General features: G+C 34.3%; 1 protein-coding gene across 1 annotated transcript; it reads right to left on the bottom strand.

The window, feature by feature from the left end:
* Nucleotides 1-351: 351 nt before the first annotated feature.
* On the bottom strand, nucleotides 352-5,360 carry LOC121743517 (putative glucuronosyltransferase PGSIP8). The gene is made up of 4 exons (XM_042136829.1): nucleotides 5,125-5,360; nucleotides 1,647-2,107; nucleotides 1,409-1,556; nucleotides 352-1,090 (listed from the first exon to the last, which is right to left on the bottom strand). The coding sequence occupies exons 1-4, from the start codon at nucleotides 5,352-5,354 to the stop codon at nucleotides 550-552; spliced, it is 1,380 nt and encodes a 459-aa protein (XP_041992763.1). The 5' UTR covers nucleotides 5,355-5,360; the 3' UTR covers nucleotides 352-549.
* Between the last annotated feature and the right edge of the window lie 18,006 nt (nucleotides 5,361-23,366).

Below are 23,366 nucleotides of genomic sequence, written 5' to 3' on the forward strand. Positions count from 1 at the left end.
TAGGTGATGGGCTTCTTCTTCTTATACTATTCTTGGATGTTGTATGGTATGGGGGTGTTTTCACGCTTGGATGCTTTTAGTATTGTTTTCTGTGGCTCATTAGGCCTTCTTTTTTTATGCAAGTTCGTCGCTTTTGTTGTCTTTGTTAGTCATTTGAATCTATGTAAGTTGGACCTTTGCTTGCCATTTCTAATTTTGATCCTTACTAAATGCATAAAAAAAGTCGCAGCAACTTACAATTGATATCATTTTAACTAGCCTTCTATTTTAAATAAATATATATTATATAAAAAAATTCTTTAAATCTTTGTATTGTACAAAAATTGCAATTTCAAACCTCAAACCTCCAAATTACTAAAGAATGAACTTACCCTTCCAATTGGTATTATCCTAGAAAAAAAAAGAGTAAAAATCTGATTGTTTGTGTATAGAAATTTACAAGAAAGAGAATGAAGCAAATCAACACATACATTGGAAAATCCAATTCCACATCCCCCTCCAATATTCAAGCACATTTTTGGCAGCTCACTCACAAGCTCTTCTCATGTTTCAACAGAGCTTGCTCAACCCAGAGGGCAATGCACTCTCTCCCAATCTAGGCACGAAGCCCTCCCTCTCGAGCAAAACTTGCAACGAAGACACGATCCTCACAAACGCCACGTACAAAAAGGGCGAGCTGCAAAACGCGTAGCCAAACACAGAGAGCGCCCTAACAACGCCGTCTGAATACCACGGATAGGCCATGACGATAAGAGCGCCCAAGAATCCGAGCCACGGCACCAGAACAGGCAGCATTGGGAGCAAGAAAGCATTGACCGCGACAATCAAGAGTGAAATGGATCCAAGAAAGTAGAGGCTCCATCCGATGACCGGATGAATCGTGTAGGGAATGAAGAGAATTGGGAGTAAGTAGGCAGCAAGAATCGACCATAAGGCGATCAACTTGAACCCGGTTTGTATAAAGAAGACACTCTTCTCCTCGCGGCGGTAGAAAAGCTTCGACAAAGTAGGCCGGGCTAGGCGCGCCACAGCCATTATCCCCAAGTAGAACACTACCTGGATCAGCACAATCCACATCTCTGCACCGTATCTGTGGGCAAAAAATAAGGTCGTCATTTTCTACTTTATTCTCTTCCTACTTAACTCTTTAGTCTCTTTAACGCCAAAAATAAGGACACGATGACAAAAAACAACACATTTAATCTCTTTTACTTTATTCCTTCTTCACTTTTTCTACTTTTTTCTCTTTCTACTTAACTTTGCAAACATCATTTTTTTTAAACCCCGTGTTCAGAGGAATGCCTCATTTGTGACGGGACAAAGGGAGTACTATCTTTATCTATCCAAAACTATCACACAAAGTAAATAGTGAGAAAAGAAGACTAGGGAAACGAAAAAAAAAACTAACCCTATAGTTTGAAGGCGCTTTCTATGCCAATCAATGCCCAACGGGAGGACCGGCCACGACCACCAGTACCACGGCTTCAACCACGAAGCACCCGGGAAGGTGATGACGCTGTTTGGACCACACGGCACATTCCACCGGAGTTTGAGATCTAAATTAAGCAAAAAAATCATAATATTATAAGTTCAATAAGCAATTCCTATTTTCACCAACTGGTTTTAGGATGAAATCGATCACTTACAGTAGTAGGAAGCATCCATTTGGTATCCGAGTGGAAGGCGGTAGGTCCCATCCAGCTTGGTCCCATTTGGAGGAGAAAGAAAGAGAGGCGAATTCAGCAAATCTGGGAAATAGCTTGTGAGAAATCCTTGATCCGCGCCATCGAGATTGCTTCTCCCAATGTCTAACTCGTGGATCATGTCGTTGAAAACGGCCATCGACGGCTGCAACACGAAAAGGCCAGTGTGGAAAATGCAGGGATTGATGAAGACAGCACAGAACTGGCCGCATTGGAAGAGCTCGTCGGTTTTGTGGAGGAAGAGGTTGTCGGCATCGAGCATCACAACTCGATCGTATTGTACGAGCTTCCACGCGTATAGTTTGTTCAGTGTTAGTTTGAATCTCCAATCGAATTCGGATTGCTCACTGTATGGATTCTTGATGTTCTCAACGCTCACCACCTTAGCCCCGTCCTCTTCTTGCCTGCACGTCAAATATTATCATATTAGATATCATTCAGTTGTCATGACTCATTATCATAGGAAAAAAAACTGGATTTGATGATTATGTCATGCACTACTCGATCAAGGATACTTCACAATTCAATACTACCCAATATATAAAGCAAGGTCAAAGAATTTGCCTGCACGTCAAATATTATCATATTAGATATCATTCAGTTGTCATGACTCATTATCATAGGAAAAAAAACTGGATTTGATGATTATGTCATGCACTACTCGATCAAGGATACTTCACAATTCAATACTACCCAATATATAAAGCAAGGTCAAAAAATTAGCCTGCAACTCTGTGAAGGAATTAGATTAATATGGATTAATATGGATTAAGTAATTATAGTTGGATTACAATTATATTAGTACATAAGCCCAATAATCATGCTAGCTTTCTTCTACGGAGCAATTGTACCGGGATAGTTTATGCAATTATGATTTGTACATATAGGGAATCGGTGGTGCACACCTGAACTCCACATTAGTATGATATTGTTCCCTTTGGACAAAACCCTCACAATTTTGCTCTTGGAGTACTTCCCAAAAAGGCCTTATAGAAATAGAGTTGGGGTAGCCCATATATATGCTTACAACTCTTGTTCATTCTCCAATGTGGGATATTGTTTGCCCTCACAGTACTATGTCAATATTTTCGGACAACTGAACTTTTATTCAGCTGAAGCCATTTAAGGATTCTACAACTTAATATTTGCAAGCCATATATATCACAATGATGAATTTAAATAATGTATATTTAAATTGATAGTTTTAAATAATTTTAAGTATATCAAAGAAGAACTAAAATCTATTCATTATAACTTACTAATGCCAGTAGTAGGAATCAAACTTTTACCAAAAGAATTGAAGAATACAATGTATTCAGATATCCATGATTTTTAAGGCTGAGGCCTGGCTAGCATCTTTAATAAGGCTAGATATTTTCACATATTTCCTTATTAATAATAAGTGGGGCATCACTCTTTTTCTACATTATTACATTCATTCCTTTTCCAGTGTTATTCATTAAAATATTCCAATGAAATAAAATGGAAACTTATAAATATCATACACTATTCAATTACTAAGAATGCACGTACATTCTTGAAGTAGATTTTTTCCTTATACCGGATTCTTTTGAGAAGATAATAAGATATTCGAACTTGATATAGTGAATTAATAATCGTTATATAGATATAACTTTTCGAGTGATGTGTTCAACATTGAACTCAAATTACATACGACTTTTAACATTTTATATCGATAGAAGTAGTGGGTTGGGGAATTTCCTTGTCTACCACATAGCTAAAATATTCATAATTACTATTAATTTTAGTTTATGTTCTGCGCCTAAATCATCTAATATTTTTTTATATTCATTTATATAAATATTATGATAAACATAAAATAAATAAAAGTTACAACAAAAATATCCAACCTAGTCAGAATTAGGGGTGGGTAGGTACGGTATACCTTACTGAAACCATCATACCGTATACCTTACTGAAAATTTGATATGAGAAAAAATCATACCTTTACCTTACCAAAATTTTCGGTATACCGAACTTCGGTATACCTTATTTTCGGTATGACAAATTTCAATATTGATACCATACCTTATTTTCAGTATGTCATATCTAAATTCGGTATACCGTACTTTTACGGTATACCAGAGTTTTACGGTATATCGGACTACAATACGACATACCAAAATATCATTATTTTGTAAATAATTCTAAATACAAACACAAATGAACATAAAATTTCAAAAATACTTAGAAAACATAAAATTTAATCAAACTCAAACATATTCAATTAAAAAACTGCAACAATTAAACTCCACGCAATCACATAACGTTCAACGATATTTGTTTGGAACTAATTTAACTAAAATCTTATATTTGTTTGAAACTAATTGATTCAACGATATCAAGTTTTCCTAATTGAGTTTATTTGATTTTATATTTACATGATTACCCTCAACTACAATGAGGCAAGATTTGACTTCTACATGTAAATATTTATTTGTTTGGTAAAAGTATGAATTTACTTGGTATAATTTGGCATATATTGATATCGATATATACCGAGAATTATGGTATATAATATATTTTCGGTATATACCTAAAATTACGGTATATACCATATTTTCGGTAAACCCGGGTATACCTCGGTGTATGAAAATTCATACCGTTACCGTACCGAAATAAATCGGTGTATCAATTTTCGGTATTTTTTCGATACGATAAGGGCGGTATTTCGGTATTTTTACCCAATCCTAGTCAGAATTGGGAAAACCACCCTTTTCTCGACAATCCAATTTGGAATGTTTGCCTCAAATCTATTTTTTTGTTTTATTCTTTTTCACTTTTTCTATTTATATGTTCATGTAATAGCAAGTTGCATATATGTGCCCCTTCCCACTTCTTTAAATAGTCAACTCCATATAAATAAACCAATTAATAAGCAACACGTATAAGCTATCTATCATAGTTTGTCACAATCATCATAAAAGTATAAAATCTCATTCTTCAAAGAGTTTTAAACACACAAAAAAAATGTATCCTCGATCTAAAGTATATGGATTTTGTAAGCGACCTATATGTATATGCCGATGATATATCCTCGTAAATACAATATCCCTAGAAAATTGAGATATTAATGGCAGAATAATTCCTAATTAAGTTGGTCGACCGACCTTGAACTCAAATATTAGTTGACTCAACCGAACCTCAAAGAGATATTGTTATAAAATTAAAAAATATATATAAGTTATAAGTTAGTACTACAAAACAAAATAACACAAGTACACAAAATATATTTTAAAATAATAATGATGAGATCAGCACAATATTTAAGAGATTTAAAAATAAATCGGCAAAACGGCAAGAAATCATGAAATTGAGTTACCATTTAAAAAAATAAATTAGATACAAGTAATAAAGAAAAAAATCAAGAAATAGAAAAATGTGGGGGAAATGGACTTACAGAGATTGGACCCAGCGGGAAGGGACATCGAGCGATGCTATAACGACGAGATCAGCATCGACTTGAAGGTGACGGAGCGATCTGAGCATGACACGTGTGGCGACGTAGAATTCGTAGTCCCTTGGCGTGCCCATATACATCATGGTAGCATACGCATTTCTGTGCACCCTCGCCGCTGCTGCACCAACACAACTTACTAAAATCACCAATCCTAATAAAATCACCCTCATTCTTTGTGGTGTGTGTGTGTGTGTGTGTGTGTGTGTGTGTTTGGGAGGGGGAAAGTGAGAGGAAAATTAGTCTTTTAAAAGAGGGGGTCGGTCAAATCTAATTCTTGAATTATTCTCTCTTTCTATTTAGTGCATTTGTTATGAATGTGTTTTTTTTTAAATTTAACATAATAGTCAATTAATTTCCAATAGTTTTGAACTTATCGAAAAGATGCATCCCAAAGAAAATACAAATGGAGTTTAGTTGACTTAATTTTAGTAAGAAGCGGAAAAGGTAGGAGCAATAAATTAATTGCATGCATTTACTCTAATGGAAATTTACTTGTATACAAAACACGCTTATATATTATTTTATTAATGCCTTTTATTTCATTAAATTCTTCTATATATTTTTGGTATATAAGTTTATTGTATTTTGGTATATTTTTTGGTATAGTATTTTGTTTCATTAGGTTATTTTTTTATTCCACTAGATCCTTATTTTAATGAATTTTGATTTAAAAGATTTTATACCTTTTATTTTTCATATAATTGGATCTTTATTTAATTGAATTAAGATTTTAATTAACTTTTTTTGTTACTTATATTTATTTATTTTAATATTAATTCAGTTGTAATATCGATGCAAAAGATTATTTAAAAAATGAAAACTTTATTGATATTGTCTATTAGTATTAACTTATAAATTTATCATTTTTCTAATAATTCTTGAGTCAATATTGCAAGTTTATTAATTTTAAATAAATAAGGAAAAAGGAAACATAAATAAATTTAACAACACAAAAAAAGTTAATTATATTTTCAAAGTGTGTTAAATAAAGTTTTAACCAAAGAACCTTTCTAATCAAAATGCTTTAATATAAGGACCTAATAAAACGAAAAAAAATGTATAACAATCTAATAAAAAAATACATTGGAACAAGTACCTAATGAACCAAATATTTATAAAAGAATCCGATGAAACAAAATGTTTTGGTATAAGGACCTCAAGATGTGCGTTTTCCGTACCTTAATTATAAATATTTTGTGCCAGAAATTTGATTTAAATTTATTATAAAGATTTTGTTCCATAAATATTATTTAAAATTGATTGATACGAATTTAGTTTGATGTTATTATTGCTAGTATCACATCCGTGTGCGTACGACCAAAAGAATGTGATAATTGCAAACTAATTAGCAATCCAAAATTAAGACCAAATTTTAACCATTAGATTAGGAGATCTAGTGGTTGATATAATATCAAATGAATTATATTTTAGATTTAAATAATTATTAAATAAAATTAAAGAGTATTAATGTAAATTCCCTCTTATTAAATTTATCCTAAAACTTTAAATTTATATAACTCTCTCGATTTAAATTATTTTTTCGCAAAAAATATATCAAATTAAAGGTAATTTTATAAGGATTCTAACGAGATCTCAATTGCATATGTTCCAACGACGTTCAGATGATGAAATTTGATGATTTTTATTTCGGTTTTCGTATATGTTGATAAGCTGATTTTTTTATCAACAAATACATAAAAAAATCTCTATATGCATGTAAAATCTCAATATAACTGTGTTGATATTTTCATGTATTTATTTTGAAATACTCATGTCATTGAGTTGATATTTGTAATACACTGTGTTAATATAAAAAAACATGAAAATTATGATATGATAACAGAATGACGATCTTAACCTTTTGTTGATATTTTGTCTACTATTTATTGAAATTCGTAAAATTTAATCTCATCCACTCATTTTAAAATCTAAGAATGGAGATTTAGTCTTAATTTTTAATTATAATACTATAAACAATATAAGAGGACCCTACTATCAATTATTATGTATTAAAACCAAATTTATATGTTTATAGTCTAAAAAACATTAGCTAGGTTCCTCTACTAAAACCTTTCACTTCCACCAACTATGATAAGAATTAATAAAAAAAATCACTTTCCAAAATCTAAAACCTATAAATTTATATTTTATTAATCAATATAATATTTTAGTCATAAATGTTGAAAAATATATCTGATTGTTTTCTTTAGTAATGAGAAATTAATGTGCATGCCACACTAATAAAGTGGGAATATTAATAGCCAAATTTTAATGGTTGCACATTTGACTCTCCATTTAAGAACAACCTGACCCTTAGAAATTTAAAGTTTGGTTAAGTTTCATATTTTCATAATTAAAATTACTGAGAGCAATAGATTAAGATTAGAAGAATGTACTTTATGTTTTATTTTTTTCGCTATAGAAATAACCAAGCAATATAACGCTAACAATTACTACTATTTCTATTTTTTTGAGAAACAATTACTTCTATTATAAAATACAAAAGCTAAAATATTTATATTTGGATCCAGTGAAAAATTGGACTATTGCAAATCAATAATTGTACGTAGTTAATAAAAGCGTTTTCTATTTCACTCAAGAATAAATAGGAATTATTGTAATAATTTGAGAAATCACTCAAGAATATTAATATTATCGTTCATTCTCTTCTCCAAAGTGAGAAAACCGTCTTGCTCAACGGGCACTAGCCCGCAACAGACATTTATCGATCGTCGATCTACGGACACCGATTAGCCTGATAGAAGGTTTATCCTATCATAGTCCAGCCCCCAACATTTAGATACTTGGAGGGATTGTACGCAAAATCCTATAACTATGTTACAGCTTAACTAAAATAAAGTCATATTCCATCTACTCAAAGTTAGGGACACTTATATTATACCATTCTTTAATTGATAAATTTTTTAGGTGGATTCGAAACCTCAGACTTTTAGTCTAAAATATTAACCATTATATTACTAGACTAACTCGCTCATTGCTCTTTTACTATGTTATGTACTTATGTGGACAGGGCTATGTTATGTGGACAGGGCGTAACTGTACTATTTCTTTGATTTTTATTGCTCTTTTACTATGTTATGTGGACAGGGCAGAACTGTACTATTTCATTGATTTTTATTGATATATTATTATTTTTTTCTTTTTAAAACAAGAACTGTCCCATATTAATTTAGTGGGGACAATTTATGATTAAGGTAAATTAATACTTTCTTCGTCCTATAATAGATACACATTTGGATAATATCATTGGATTTTAGGTGATTTTGTTTTGTATGTTAAGGTGAGAGATGACTTTTTCTAAAAAGAAAAGTGTGACATTTATTTTTAGATGGAGGGAATATTTGTTTTTTCTCAACAGACCATAACCTATACGAAACAGTTTCTTAATAAATCAAATTTATCAAAAGGAATAATTAGCTTAAGCTAGTGCATGGTTTGCGCGTGGGACTATTTCGTTATTCCAACACCCTAGGTAGCTAGTTCGAAACTTTCAATATATTTATAAAACAGTTTTCTTATTAATATAGACTAAAAGTGAGACACGCTCACGCAAAGTTCTACGACTGCTTCAATATGCATCTAGCATGTAATATTATTAATTTTAAAAGTATTGCCAAAATAAATGTTTATGATTGATTTTTGCGATGGATATGTTATAATTGATCAATTTTTATGACAATAATATATTAAAGAGAGATTAATTAAAGGTCCATAGTGATTTTTACTCCATTAGATGCGTCCATGTACCTAATCCATTCCGACCCTATATATAATTAATCATTATTTTTATTTGGAGGTTGTCAGTCTAAAAACCATCCATTTGCATCAAATAGAATTTTTATACGTCTCTAGAAACTTATACACTGAGGATTGCATGCCCATCTCAAACAATTAGTAGTTTTGATAACTTTTAAATGCTCGGTATATATATTTCACATACAAACTTAGGATACTGATAAAATGCAAACTCTAAATATTGTATAAACTCCAAATTATGATCTGGATTATTCGAAAATGTCAACAGATGACAAAATAATAGCAAACAAAAAATGTGAACACAGTTTCAATACAATATCAACATAGCATCAACCATTGAACCTGTGTTGACATTTTTCATTGCTATTATTTTATCACGTATTGATATTTTCTAACGATCCAGATCATAGTTTGTAGTTGTACAATATTTAAAGTTTACATAATTTGATTATTTCCCTAGAAAATATATGTTTCTCGTATTTTCAATAACTATGAAACACATTTTCACACTCAAAAGACAAACCCATGTTCAAATCATTTGTATTCAAATTTAATACTCCAAAAGGCAGATAATTTTAGTTAGTGTTTAAATACTAGATTTGAGCCGTTTTTTTAGCCGTTTTTGAGCCGTTTTTTTATACGAAAAAATAGGCTAAATCGACCGTGAATTAATTCAACCAATATTTTTATTAGTTAAAAACAAGTATTCATTAAAATCATTTTTTATATAAAATTAATACTTTAATTTCATAATGACCTTTGCCTAAAGTTGCCCCATAAAATGGAAAAGATTATAGGAGTACCTTAAAAACGGCTTCGTGGTGTCCTTTAATAAGGAGATTCCACAATGTATATAACTATATATGGTGGTTATGTGGGTGAAAAATCGAGCCCACATGTTAACCTACAATACAATAGTGGGTGTGATGAAAAAATGAAAATCACGTATTTATTCAACAAAGTGATGAATTAATCATAAATTTTCATGATAGGGTCGAAAATAGTTTATAAATAGCATTTATTATAAAAATAGTTTTTTAATTTAAATCAATCCGTATATAAAAAACCCCATATAGGATGAGGATTAAGGTCTAATATAGACCAGTTATGTTTGACATAATTAATTGTATCATTTATGAGTTAACTTTAGTCAGCATAATATTTTATGGACTAGTCCGAGTTATATAAATATGATCAATAAATTCAAAAGTCAACATTTATATTGGGCCTATATATATGACTCATAGTATTTTATAGTGTAGTTCGAGTTAATCGAACTCGAATCAAGCCTATATATAAGCCCAATTATAAATGATGACCTTTTGAATTTATTGAGATTGTGTTTAACTCAGACTATAGCCCATATAATACTACGAGTTGTATATCATTTAATTTTTATATAAGTCGTTGGATAAATAATCCATATCTATTTCCCAAAATAATTTGGTTGAGTACCTACAAAGGATGCGATATCGATAGATAGAGGTTTAGGTTTCACGGTCGTTGTTACACACTTCAAAATCATGTAAATAGGATGAGTTACTACAATTTTACGACTTTTACCTTCAATTTGTTTTGGGTCTTATAAATTGAAAACTTGTACTGTGGACACGCAAGAAGATAGCAACATCAACGTGATTCTAAATGATCAAGATTTAGAAGATGTGTCCATATTAAAGGATATGGAAATGGAAGATGATGATGTAAATATCAACGTTAATCAATCACGTGCAAAAAAAAGAAAAATTGGAATAAAGAAGGAGCCAAGATCTGTTCATTGCAAGGATTACGAAAAAGTGAAGGTTATGGATGGCAATCCTCCTATTGAAGTGGTGAAAGGAAAGTGCAAACGTTGTGAGGTTCTAATTGCAGCGGACCCGCGCTAGTGTGGAACTAATGGTTTAAAAAACCATACCGTTTCATGTTTGAAGAAGAAGGAACAAGAGGAAGGAAGCAATAAAGGACAAACTGTGTTGAACTATGTTGGAGATGCAAAGGTAGCAATTTATCTTTGACTAGTGGGAAGTTTGACAAAAAGGCAGGGAGACTTTCACTGTGCGAGATGATCATCCTCGACGAGTAACCATTCAAGATGATGGAGTACGTGGGTTTTAGAAGATTCTGTCAATCTAATTGTGCACAAACTACAACTTCCTTCAAGACAAATAATAAGAACTGATTATGTGAAGTTGTTCCTCGAGCGCAAACTGGATTTGACTAGGTTTTTCAAGAAAGAGGGCATGAGCAGAGTTTCAATCACCAGTGACTGTTGGACAGGTATGAATAACTCAAATTACATTTGTGTTACTGCACACTTTATTGACAAAGAGTGGAGATTGCATAAGAGGATATTCAGTTTTGCCATAATTGAAAGTCATAAGGGGGGAGACATTGGTGAATCTATAATCACAACGCTGAAGGAGTAGGGATTGACATCTCTCTTGTGTTGCACTATGGACAATACAATTCCAAATGATGGAGCTATTGCAGATGTCAAGTCTTACTTGAACAAGTTTAATACCAATGTTTTGGATGGTAAGTACTTTCGAATGCGTTGTGTGGGTCACATTCTCAACATAGCTGTTCAATTTGGTTTGGAAGAAATTGGCACGTCAATACGCTGAGTTAAGGAGGCCGTCAAGTGGATCACTTGTTCAGCACAAAGAAGCTCACAATGGACCAAGATGGTGAATATTCTTGCGAAAAGGATTGATTCCAAGAAGGCATTATGCTTGGATGTTCCCACTCATTGGAACTCTACTTACTTGATGCTTCAGTTTGCCATACCTTATGAAGAGGCATTTCAGCTCTACATTCAAATGTATCCATCTTATAGAAAAGATTTGAGCCAAAAGAAACATAAAGATGAATTCATTGGATTGCTTGAAAAACATGACTGGATATGTGTGAGGAAGATGATTGAATACTTTCAGAAGTTCTACGAGTTGCCTCTCCTTATGTTGGGCACCAGATATCCAACTTAACACATTTTTTTTGCTGAAATGTCTGATATTTTTTATCTCATCTCAACATTGGAGATTAGTGAGGATGATAATCAAGGGCGATCCGTTTTCCGAGGAGCGTGTAGTCTCGTGGTCTTGAGAAAATACTCACATCGAGGAGAACGATGACGTGGAACACTTTGATATCTTGAAGTGGTGGTCGGAGAATTCACGTTACCCCATTCTAAGTGAGATGGCAAGGGATATTTTGGCTATTCCCATTTCTAGTGTTGCATCTGAGTCTGCATTTAGCTTGAGAGGTCGTATTTTCACTCCATATAGAAGCTCATTAGCTCCTTGTATGGTCGAGGCTTTGGTTTGTGCTTCAGATTGGTTGAAGAGTATTGACTTGGAAAAGAAATGTAACGAAGACATGTTTGAAGAATTATGCAACATTGGACTTGAAGAGTATCAAAGTGGTAAGTTATATTCATTAAATTAAAATTTTCATTTATACATTATACTTACTTGGCCTCCCTTATTATTTATCCATGTAGTATTAGCCACCGTTGGAGTTCTAGATGCCGATCCACTATGCCGCAATAAAGATGATTAGATAGAGATTGATGAATTTTGGATGAAGAATGAATGAATTAATGGTCCACTTATGTTATATTGTTTTGTTAATTGAACTTATGTTTCTTATGAGGAATAGGATTATGACTTGTGTTCTTTTGAATTTTGAATATTTGATGCATATTAATTTATTTTAGATGGATGTTATTGTTTGATCTTGATTCTAATGAATTGTGATAGGTTATTGTTGATAAATTATTGAACTTTTGAATGATTGAATTGTAATGTTTCTTAGGGATGGATGTTTGAATTTATTAATTGTAATGGTTATTGACTTATTGTGGATGAATGAAAGATGTTAATAAGTTATAAATTTTTCACTTCTCAAAGTTTGTAGTTATTTTCTCTTAAATTCGAACTACTACGGGAATTTTAAATTTATAAACGTTTTTTTCTCTTGAATACTACTTTAACTTTGTTTTAAATTCGAACTAAATAATATGAAATAAATTCTAAAAGTTTGTAGTTATTTCCCCCACAACCCCCAAAAAAAAACACAATCACAATTAGGACTGGATACCCAATTTTTTGGGACTGGATACCTGTCGAATTGTGATTTTATTGGGTACCCGGATACCCAATTTTTTGGATTTTATTGCTTTAGTTCTTATGTTTTCATTGCCTTCCCTTCAATATATGGTTTTAGCTTATTCTATCATGTGTAACTAAACTCATAGGATTCTAGGGATGTGTTAGTAACTTTTATTGGTTTATACAATTCCTATTTCTATTTAGCATCCGTTTGTTCTTACTTTGTTTCTTGCTTAAGTTAATGGATAATGCTTCACGCTTGAGTGACACATTCAGTGATGATTTAATATAACTTGCTACATAAACGTGTTAGGAGATTGGCGAGTTAGATCCACTTAATAGACACTACAATTAGTTTCCTTTAAAACGTCACTGTTAATTGACAGTGAGGACTTTTTAAGGGTCTTAACAGCTTTTAGGAGTTACGTATTTAGGATTGAAAACCTTAATGTTTGTAATCAACGTTTGTATTGCATGAGCATAAACTAGGTGACTCATTCTATCAAAGTAAGAACTGTGCTAGGGTGTTGTAATTGGAATTTGTATAGCCATAATTAGGAAAGCACATCCCTGGAATTCCCTTATCTCTATACTTTTATCTCTGTGTTTATTTGCAATTAGTTGTTTCTTTGCTTTCAAAAGTTCTTTGTTTTTAAAAATCTCAAAAACTTTCGGTTTTCCAAATAGTAATTGAGTTTTAGTAGAAGATACACAATCTGTGTTTGTTTTCCCCGTGATCGATATCCGGTATTAACCTTTGGCTATACTATTCCTACTTTGTATACTTGCAGGTATTTATAATGCTAATAAAAAGTGCATCAAGTTTTTGGCGCCATTGTCGGGGAAGACAATTCACTTTGGGATTGATATCTTCAAACGGATAAATTTTACTACTTTGGATTTTAATTGCTTTCTGTTTATAATTTTTGTTTAATTTGTTTTTAGTTTTGTTTCTTCCAGGTTGTGTATGCGAACGCGTTCTGGGAAGAACATCTTAGAGCCGCTAGAAAGACAATTCACTTTGGGATTGATATCTTTAAACGGACAATTTTACTACTTTGGATTTTAATTGCTTTTTGTTTTTAATTTTTGTTTAATTTGTTTTTAGTTTTGTTTCTTTCAGGTTGTGTATGCGAACGCGTTATGGGAAGAACATATTAGTGCCACTCGATCCCGAACTTGGAAGATCCCGTAGGAAAAGAAGAAGTGAACAAGGATCAATGGGAGACAGAACTGAGTTAGAGATGCTTCAAGCCATGGTTAAGATTTTGATGGATGAGAGAGAGGAGAAAAGAGTTGCCCGCGAGGCGCAAGAAAAGAAGGATAAGGAAATAGTGCCTGTGATGCACATGTTCAATCATGAGAATATGATTACTTTTCCCGAAGGCCCTCGAATTGTTGCTAACAATTTTGAGCTGCGAATTCCCCTTATTCAAAGGGTTGAGCAGTTTCCTTTTGCATGCAGAGCTACAGAAGATGCCAACACGCTCAAACTGAACGGTGTCAACGACGACGCCATTAGGATAAGACTCTCCCTTTTCTTTAATTGATTCTGCTAAAGAGTGGTTTGAGTGTCTGCCCACAGGGCAAGTCTCCACGTGGAAGGATATAGTACCTGCCTTCCTCGACAAATACTACCCGCCAGGCACAATTTTGAAGCTCAGGAGCGAAATCTTCCAATTCATGCAAGGCCACGACGAGCCCCTCTACGAGTAGGGGTGAGCAAAAAAACCGGAAACCGAATATCCGAACCGAACCAAATCGAAATTTTGAAATTCGGTTCGGTTTTTTCCGTTTTTCGGTTCGGTTCGGTTTTAAAAATAAAAAAATTTTAGTTTTTCGGTTTGATTCGGGCAAAGAAAAAAACCGAAAAACCGAAAAACCGAATTATATATATATTCTATTAATTTAATATATTATATTATATATAATATATATATATATATTCTTTTAATATATTCTACTATATAATATATATTATATGTAATATTAATTTTATATTATATATAAATATTCTATTAGTATATATAAAATAAAATAAAATACACATATATAAATATATATTTATATTATATTAATTTTTTTCAGGTTTTTCGGTTTTTTTCGGGTTTTTCGGTTTTTTAAGTTCGGTTTTCGGTTTTTCGGTTTTTCGGTTTTTCGGTTTTTCGGGTTCGGTTCGGTTTGGATTTTGAACTAAATTCTATTTTTCGGTTTTGGTTCGATTTTGGCAAAAAACCGAACTGAAACCCGAATGCACACCCCTATCTTCGAGGCAGTTTCTCGTTTCAAAGGCCTACTCGCAAATGCCCCAACCACTGTTTCACCGTGGACCATCAGGTAGGAATCCTCTATAATGGATTTAATGAAAAAATTTGTGCTTTGTTGGATTCAGGGGCCAATGGGGGATTCTTAAGGAAGAGTGAACCGGATGCCATGGAGGTCATAGAAGAGTTCGCTACCAACAACAGGTGGTGGTGGTCGAAAGAAAGGCACAACTCAAGGAGAGTAGCGACCATAGAGGAGGCCGGAAAGAGTACTTTTGCTAAAGAATTGGCCGAGCTTAGAGTTCGAGTTGACCAAATGGACACATCTAGAAGAGAGGATCCGGCTCCACCGACCTCCATCATTGCTGTCACCAAATCCGACGCTCCTCCCACTCCTATGGACGATGTTAACTACGTTCAACAAGGAAGCGGTCCTAATTGGGGTTACAACAACAATTATCGCCCTAACCATGGGACGGTAATTTCAATAATTATAATGGGAACCGTCCTCATCCTAACCTTTCTTATTCTAACAACAATTTCTTGCAACCCCCTGCAGGATTTAATGTTAGCAAATGTGAAGTAGTTGAGCCTAAAAAGAGGGAGGAGAAGTATGAACAAAGAATTATGAAGATTTTGGAAGTGCTAGTGCAATATAGGAAGATCAATGACACCAAGATTAGGGTCGTTGAAGCAAGGTTGAACAATCTCGAGCAAGGAATAAACACTATTGCCACTGGCGTCTCGAACATCAAAACTCAAATGGACCAAGTCCACAAGAAGATTGAGGAAGACAAGGCAAAGGCAGCAGCACGAGTGGCGGACATAAACAAAAAGTGGGTCGCCAAGCAGAAGAAGGACAAAGGAGCACCTCCGGAACAAAATCTGGGGACTGCCCGACGCCCAGCGGACCACCGCACCCTTCGCAGCGGGCTGCTACTGGGACACCGTCTGAAATATGCCCGACGCCTTGCGGACCGCCGCACAAACCGCAACGGCCCACAATTGAAGAGGCAGAGGCGCCCGCTAAGAAGGAGCTCGTGCGGCACAACAGGATTGTACTCCCTTTCCTGCCGAAGAAGAAGTTCAAGCTTGAAGAGCAGTTCAAGCATTTTCTAAATATGTTTTGTAAGGTCCATACTAATATTCCTCTCGTTGAATTGTTGCAAGAAACACCAAGGTAAGCGAAGCTACTAAGGGAGGCCGTGATGAGAAAGAAGAAACCTACCAAAGACGACCTTAAATTGCCGCATCATTGCAGCGAAATAATTCAACGGGAGAGGGCCGTGAAGCAAAGAGACCCCGGTCAATTCATCATTAGGTGCTCAATCGGAGAAGGAAAAGTGAATAAGGCTCTTTGTGACTTGGGAGTCTGCATCAACATCATGCCACTAAAGTACTATGAAAAGCTCAACATCGGACCTCTCAAGACGTCGGATGTAATCATAAGGTTGACCGACAACTCGGCAATCAAGACAATGGACATGATTGAGGATGTGTTGGTAAAGGTAGACGATTTCATCTTCCCTACCGACTTCATTATTTTTGATATGAAAGTAGATAAGAATGTACCTCTGATGCACTAAAATACCTGCAAACATACATGGTAGATCTAGTATAGCAAAAGGTCAGTACCGGGATATCGAACAAAGGGAATAAGATTGCAACTGACTACCATATACTAAGCGTCATATACTATCTAGAGATACAAAGATTTTTGGGTTGATTATTTAAACTAGACAGAAATAAATAAACAAATAACAGAAAGCATAAAAACATATGATACAAAACATGCGAATGAATGTAGAATTTTAAGATCCGAAACACAATCGACTTTCTTGAATTACGGTCTCCAGAGTTTTTAGGGTTAGTATACTGAAAAGCATGTTTCGAGCGAGAGTTCGCACGAATAGAACGTTTGCATGTATACGTAAAAACTCTACAATCCACTTTTGACCCGATTCAGTATTATTCTAGTATTTCGCACGAATAGAATCAGTATATTATTACATTGTGTTTGCTTGTGCGTTTATAAGATGTTTTATAAACATTCAAATGCATAAGAAGTAAACAAAGCCTAAGTCTTTTGCTTAGTAGACTGGTTGTGGGCGTCGTCCACTTTAAGGTAACTACAGTCGGTTCTATGCAATGCTTTGCAAAAGAAAAAGAAGACTTTCACAACCTAGATAGGCTTTGGCTACCTATCGTGAAAGGTTGCAATGTCAGTCCGATTATTTCTAAGCCTTATTGAAATAGGATGACGTTGGTGTGGTATAGCACTGAATGGATCTAACAGCAAGACGTGTCTTTATGCTATCTACTGAAAGACGGTGTCTTCATAAATATTTAGTTCTTAATCAATGTACGTTAGCATTGAGCATACGATATTGAGTATCTACTACTTTGACTTACCAAAGGTGCGGGTTTTTTGTCGCCCAACGATCCAGGTATATTGGGTAGTGGTGATCATTATCTAGCGGTGCTAGGATTGGTATTATGTTGAATCGCGCACGAGGTGAGTCTCGTTTGATAATGTCCTCAAGAGGAGCTTGAACAAGGTTTTATTATTCGGAAACTGGCCAGTTGGAGTTTTATTACTCTATAAATAATAAATAAGTGTTTCTTGCTAAGTCTACTCTTGGAATTAATAAGATGTTAATTAATTAAGTCCATAGCAGACTTTAATTAATTAATGGACATTTCTATTTTAAGCGCGAGAAATAAATAATAAACAAAATGGAAACCCGGAACACTTATAATTTCGGATTTGGATGGGGAGTTCAATATTACGTCTGTAGTGGCTGCTCGTGATATTCCAATATAAGCTTGTATTAAATTGTGGGTTCAATTTAATTAGTAAAAAGCTAATTGGGGGAGCCCATATCCAAAACCTTCCATAGATCCCTGACTGGGCCCAATATGAACTATTATAAATAGGAGAATAAAAGAGACAGAAATAACTTTTTTTGAGTAAAATTTTCGTCCACTCTAAATTGAGAGAGGGGGACGATTTTCCTTAAGGAATTTCTCCTCCGTGAGATTTTCAGCTCCTCCTCCGTGAGAAAGTTCTGTCTTCTTTATTCGAGTCCTAGTGTTTCGATAAGATCAGCCCACCCTGATGTCGGAATACAGTTCGGGACACCAGTCAGAAGATCTGTGGTCTAGTATTGAAGATCATCGTGGAGAAGGCGCGAGCAATCAACGATTCTTTGGAGAATCAACGAGGTAAATTGGCTAACTCCGTAGCAAGCATGTTTTAGAGATTTTTGTGCTAAAGCATGTATGTAATTCAAGTTATGAGCATAATACATGTGATAATTACGCGAATAGATTTTGTCTAAATAATCTGCTAAATAGATCCGTATTATGTGATCCGTTAGAACGCACGCTTCCGCTGCCAACCCCTACAATTGGTATCAGAGCCAGTCTTTGGCTCTGATTATTTGGATTTAAATTTCGCGAAATTCATGTATGCATGCGTTAATTGATTGCGAAGCATGTTCTTGGTGTTTTGTTTAATTTTTATGCATGATGAACTCAAGAACTATCGAATCAAGGAACTTGAATTTTTCGATCGTACGAGACGTGCGATCCGTCGGCGTTTGCACCGAGGGGGATCGCGCCGCGCGCGATTGAAATAAGGATGTCGAGACAGTGGGAACAGGGGAGCTACGATCACGGGGCGACGCGCAGACGAGTGAGGGCTCGTGCGCGCCACCGGCCGAGACCGCACGCCCCAGACGAACCCGCGTCGAGATCGACACGGAGGCTGGCACGGTGCGGCAGTTCGACTGAGAACTGGCCGAGACACCGAGGCGCCGAGAGCCCAAACCCTAGGCGGAAGGACCGAGACGACGCTTGAGCCACTGGCCGAGAGCAGCGCACCTTCGTGCGCACGGCTGGCCGAGGCAGTGGGAGCATCGGGCCTTGGTGTGCCGAGTCGGGCGACGAGCCACTGGCCGAGAGGAGCCGGGCCACCGCGCAAGCTCCTGGCCGAGCGACCGCGTCACCCGACGTGCCGATGAGGCCGAGAGCGTACGCGCCTTGTGCGCGACGCTGGCCGAAGACGGAGGCGACGGGCTGGCCGAGGAACCGTGCCACCCGACGCGTCACCTGGTGCCGAGACAATGGGTGCGTCGTGATCCGACGACGAACTCGTCGGATTTTCATCATTCATCGTTCGTGCGAATCTCGTTCGATGAGATAACGATGAAGGATTATTTTAATGATTACTTAATTATTTTATTAAAAGATATCATTAAAATATTATTATTTAAGGGAAATAAAATTTTTTTGGAAGATTTGCCTAGATTTTAGGAATATTTATATTATTATATATATCTATGGAAATAAATAATATTATTTTATTCCTAGATGATATGGATGAGAATAATTTAATAGTTTCCTAATATTCATCTAGATTCAAGATAAATATGGTGATAAGATTTGAATATATCTTTTGTGAATTATATATATTATATGAGATTTGATTTAATATCAAATCATGGATTAATTAGATTCTTTCCTTATTTATTGGATTTATATGGATTTTATTCCTGGATAAAATCCTAGTTATATTTGGAAAATAATAATCTAATCATTTATCTATATCCTATGGATTAATATGGATTTATTCCTAGATATTTCCTAGATGGATTTAGATAATGATAATATTATTTTATTCTTATCCTGTGAATTTATATGAATTTACTCATAGATAAATTCTAGTTGGATTTGGATAGTGATAATATAATATTTTATTCCTATCTTATAGATTTGTATGGATTTGTTCCTAGATAAATCTAAGATAGATATGAATAATTATAATATAATATTATCTAATTCTTTGGATTTATATGGATTAACTCCAAGAATAAATCCTAGATGAATTAGGATTAATATTTATATTAATTTATTTTATCCTATAGATTTGAATAGATTTAATTCTATCAAGACAAATCTTAGATGGATTAAAATAAACATTAATCCAAGTTATCCTTATCTTATGGATTATATCATAGATAGATTGGGATAAAGATAATATATAAGAAAATCCTTATTTAATTGGATTTAGATAAACTTATTTATCTAAGAAATCCTAAGTAATATATGATATATTCTAGATGTCTATTCTAAATAGAATTAAAGATTTGTATAAATCTAGGTTGATTGGATTTTATTCATCGTATGGATTATGATGGAATCGTTTCTATCTAGTAATATCCTAGAACGATTTAAATACAGATAATCCTAGATCAACATTATCTTGAGTTGAAGGATTAGATTTTATCGAAATAAAATCTAGAATAATCCTAAGTGGATTTAGATAGTCAACGCTATCTTGATAAATCCTAATTGAATCTCCCTTGAATAGATTAAATAATGTCGTTAATTATCCATCGTGTTTAAATGCCATGCATTAAATGGAATTATCTGTTTATTTGGTGTTTATCCTTGTAAGTGGATTATCTGCTTTATCTACTTATGTGATAATTATGCAAAAACCATATAAAATATCTAAGCGATAATTACAACAAGTGCGTTGTATATGGTCTCCATCAATTGGTCTGCAATTTATGAAGCTTTTTTCTAATATTATCGCCACCTGCTCTGTGGGGACAATAATCCTAAGAAATAGCGAGTTCATGAGGACGGATTTCTCGAAGATAAATAGTATGAACTAGAATGTGGTTTCCAATATTATCGCCATCTGCTCTGTGGGGACAATAATCCTAAGAAACTGCGAGATTCAGAAGTTCACACAGAATTTATGAGATAGCTTGATCTTGTTAGCAGCACATGAGCATTGTTATGGGAGTGTGTTGTAGAAATGAGACTCTGTAATGCTAAATTCGGTGGTCGTGCTTAGGCAACATTAGGCGGCCTGTGGTCTCTGGGCTATTCGTTGGTGTTGTGACCAGTAAAATTGTAAGATTTTAATGCGTATTGACTTCCTCTGGAGGGTACAAAATTTTAATTTTACAGTTGCAAGATACATAATTGTTTTGTGGTTATTTGCGATTATGTATTGAGCATAAGTATGTGATAATAAGTTTATTTGCTAAATCTTCATTAAGTCATTCATATTTTTGTCTGCGATCTTAATGGAATAAACTCGAATGCCAAAATTATGTGGACTGAAAATGTAAATGGATAAGATTCTCATCGCTAAAACTGGGAGTTTATACTAAATAATTCATGTCCTCCATTTCCTCGACATAATTCTACGAAGATTGTTCGAGAATGCTTTTTGCATGTACTTGACAAGTTCTTTGAGGAATAAGGTCAGACTATTTTCTTTTAAGTAGCACGACAAGTCTTGGTTAGTGACGATGAAAGTTGGATATCAATAGAATCTGTCAAGATGATTCTATTGGAATATCCTAGAGGGACAAAATGTTTTGAGGAATCTTTTGATCACTCAAATAGTTTTCTGACTCAAGTCATCGCCTTGAGTAATAAGAAATGACTACAAGAAGGTTTAACTGAAAAGTAGAAAACCTTCAGAATATTAGTCGTTATATTACTGTTAGAGGAAAGTAACATGATAGATGACGAATTCATGAAGGCTGCATTTTTCCTCAGTCCTAGTTCATTTGAACAAAAGACTAGATATGGAAATGAGAGAGCCTGAATTGTCATCAAAGTTTGTCTAAAACGAGTGAAGATGCTTTGTAAGTTGGATTGACCTCTTTTATAGAAGGACAATGACTTACATGACAATGCAACTTCTAAGTAAGAGATCTTGATCCAGTTAGGATGTTGTTGCAGTGGGAGCTCTTAATGCTCAACTATTGTTTTATGGTTGATGTTTAAGGCATCATAGTATTGAAACAATATAGATGCAACAAGATTGAGTAATAAACAACACATCGACTTCTTAAACAATGAATGATAAAGTGTTTATGGCTCTTAGTCTTAAGGCCAAGAAAATACTTAGTTATTGTTCAAGCTGATCTAGACTATCAAGTTTTTAACAATTTGTTTGTTAAATAGCTTGAAAGTCAAGAATGTCTATCTGATGCACTATGAGTTAGAATTCTATGATTCAGAATACTTATAGGAGTGCAACGTAGAAAGACTAGCAAGTCTCAATGGTTTACACCAATAAGAAGACGAGCAAAGCTTTATGATCAGTAGTGGGAGTCTAATCTCCATTAACGAATCCAAGCATTCTTTCAAAGAATGGGATAGTTATGTAAGAAGGAATCAAAGTCTTTCTAAGACAAGTTTGATCAAGTGATGAGTTATACTCATGAAAATCTTATCATTGATGGGATAAGCGTTAGATATAACGAGATACACCTTAAAGAAACTACCATCATCAGTACCTTCTACAAAACACGAGTTGTGGACTAGAGTGACTCTCGCCTAGCACATCTCAAGGTGTAATGTTGTTCCAACGCATGTTGGAAAGGTATCCAAGTAATTGGAGTTGAGTACTGAGGTATGTTTTAAGGTTGTCCCAAATGATGTAAGATTATTAGTTCTGTAATCTTCAAAGATAGAATTCTTGTATGAAGATCAAGAGAAGAACTAAAAACCTAACATCGTGATAACTCTCAGGACACAGAGAGATATCGAATTTTCCACATTACCAAGGACTCATACCATTAGAAACTTTTGCACTAATAAAATCAACTTCAACACCTAAGATTGTAAGAACCATGTCGTAGTGGGAGCGTTCCCAGGAACATGACAAGTTCATGGGTCTAAGAGTGTCGAAAGACTCGGTCTTAGATTAACTTGAACATAATCCCTTTAACTACAATGTATAATTGGTTCATTTGGATATTCATTCTTGGAAAGGTGATAGATTCCAAACTACAATCCTAGATAGACAACATGTTTTTACAAAACTTGCAATACTACCTACAGGCTGTGTCAGTCAGTGGGAGCTAGTACATCTGCAAGTGTAAATGTGGATCTCAAATGGCTAGACAATGACAATGGGCTATGCCCAAAGAGAAATATCATCTTCTCGCTAATCATCTTCTCGCTGTCGTTGTGCCAAGATTTGTTCGATTCTATT

The sequence above is a fragment of the Salvia splendens genome, chromosome 8, assembly GCF_004379255.2.
Source record: "Salvia splendens isolate huo1 chromosome 8, SspV2, whole genome shotgun sequence".
NCBI lineage: Eukaryota > Viridiplantae > Streptophyta > Magnoliopsida > Lamiales > Lamiaceae > Salvia > Salvia splendens.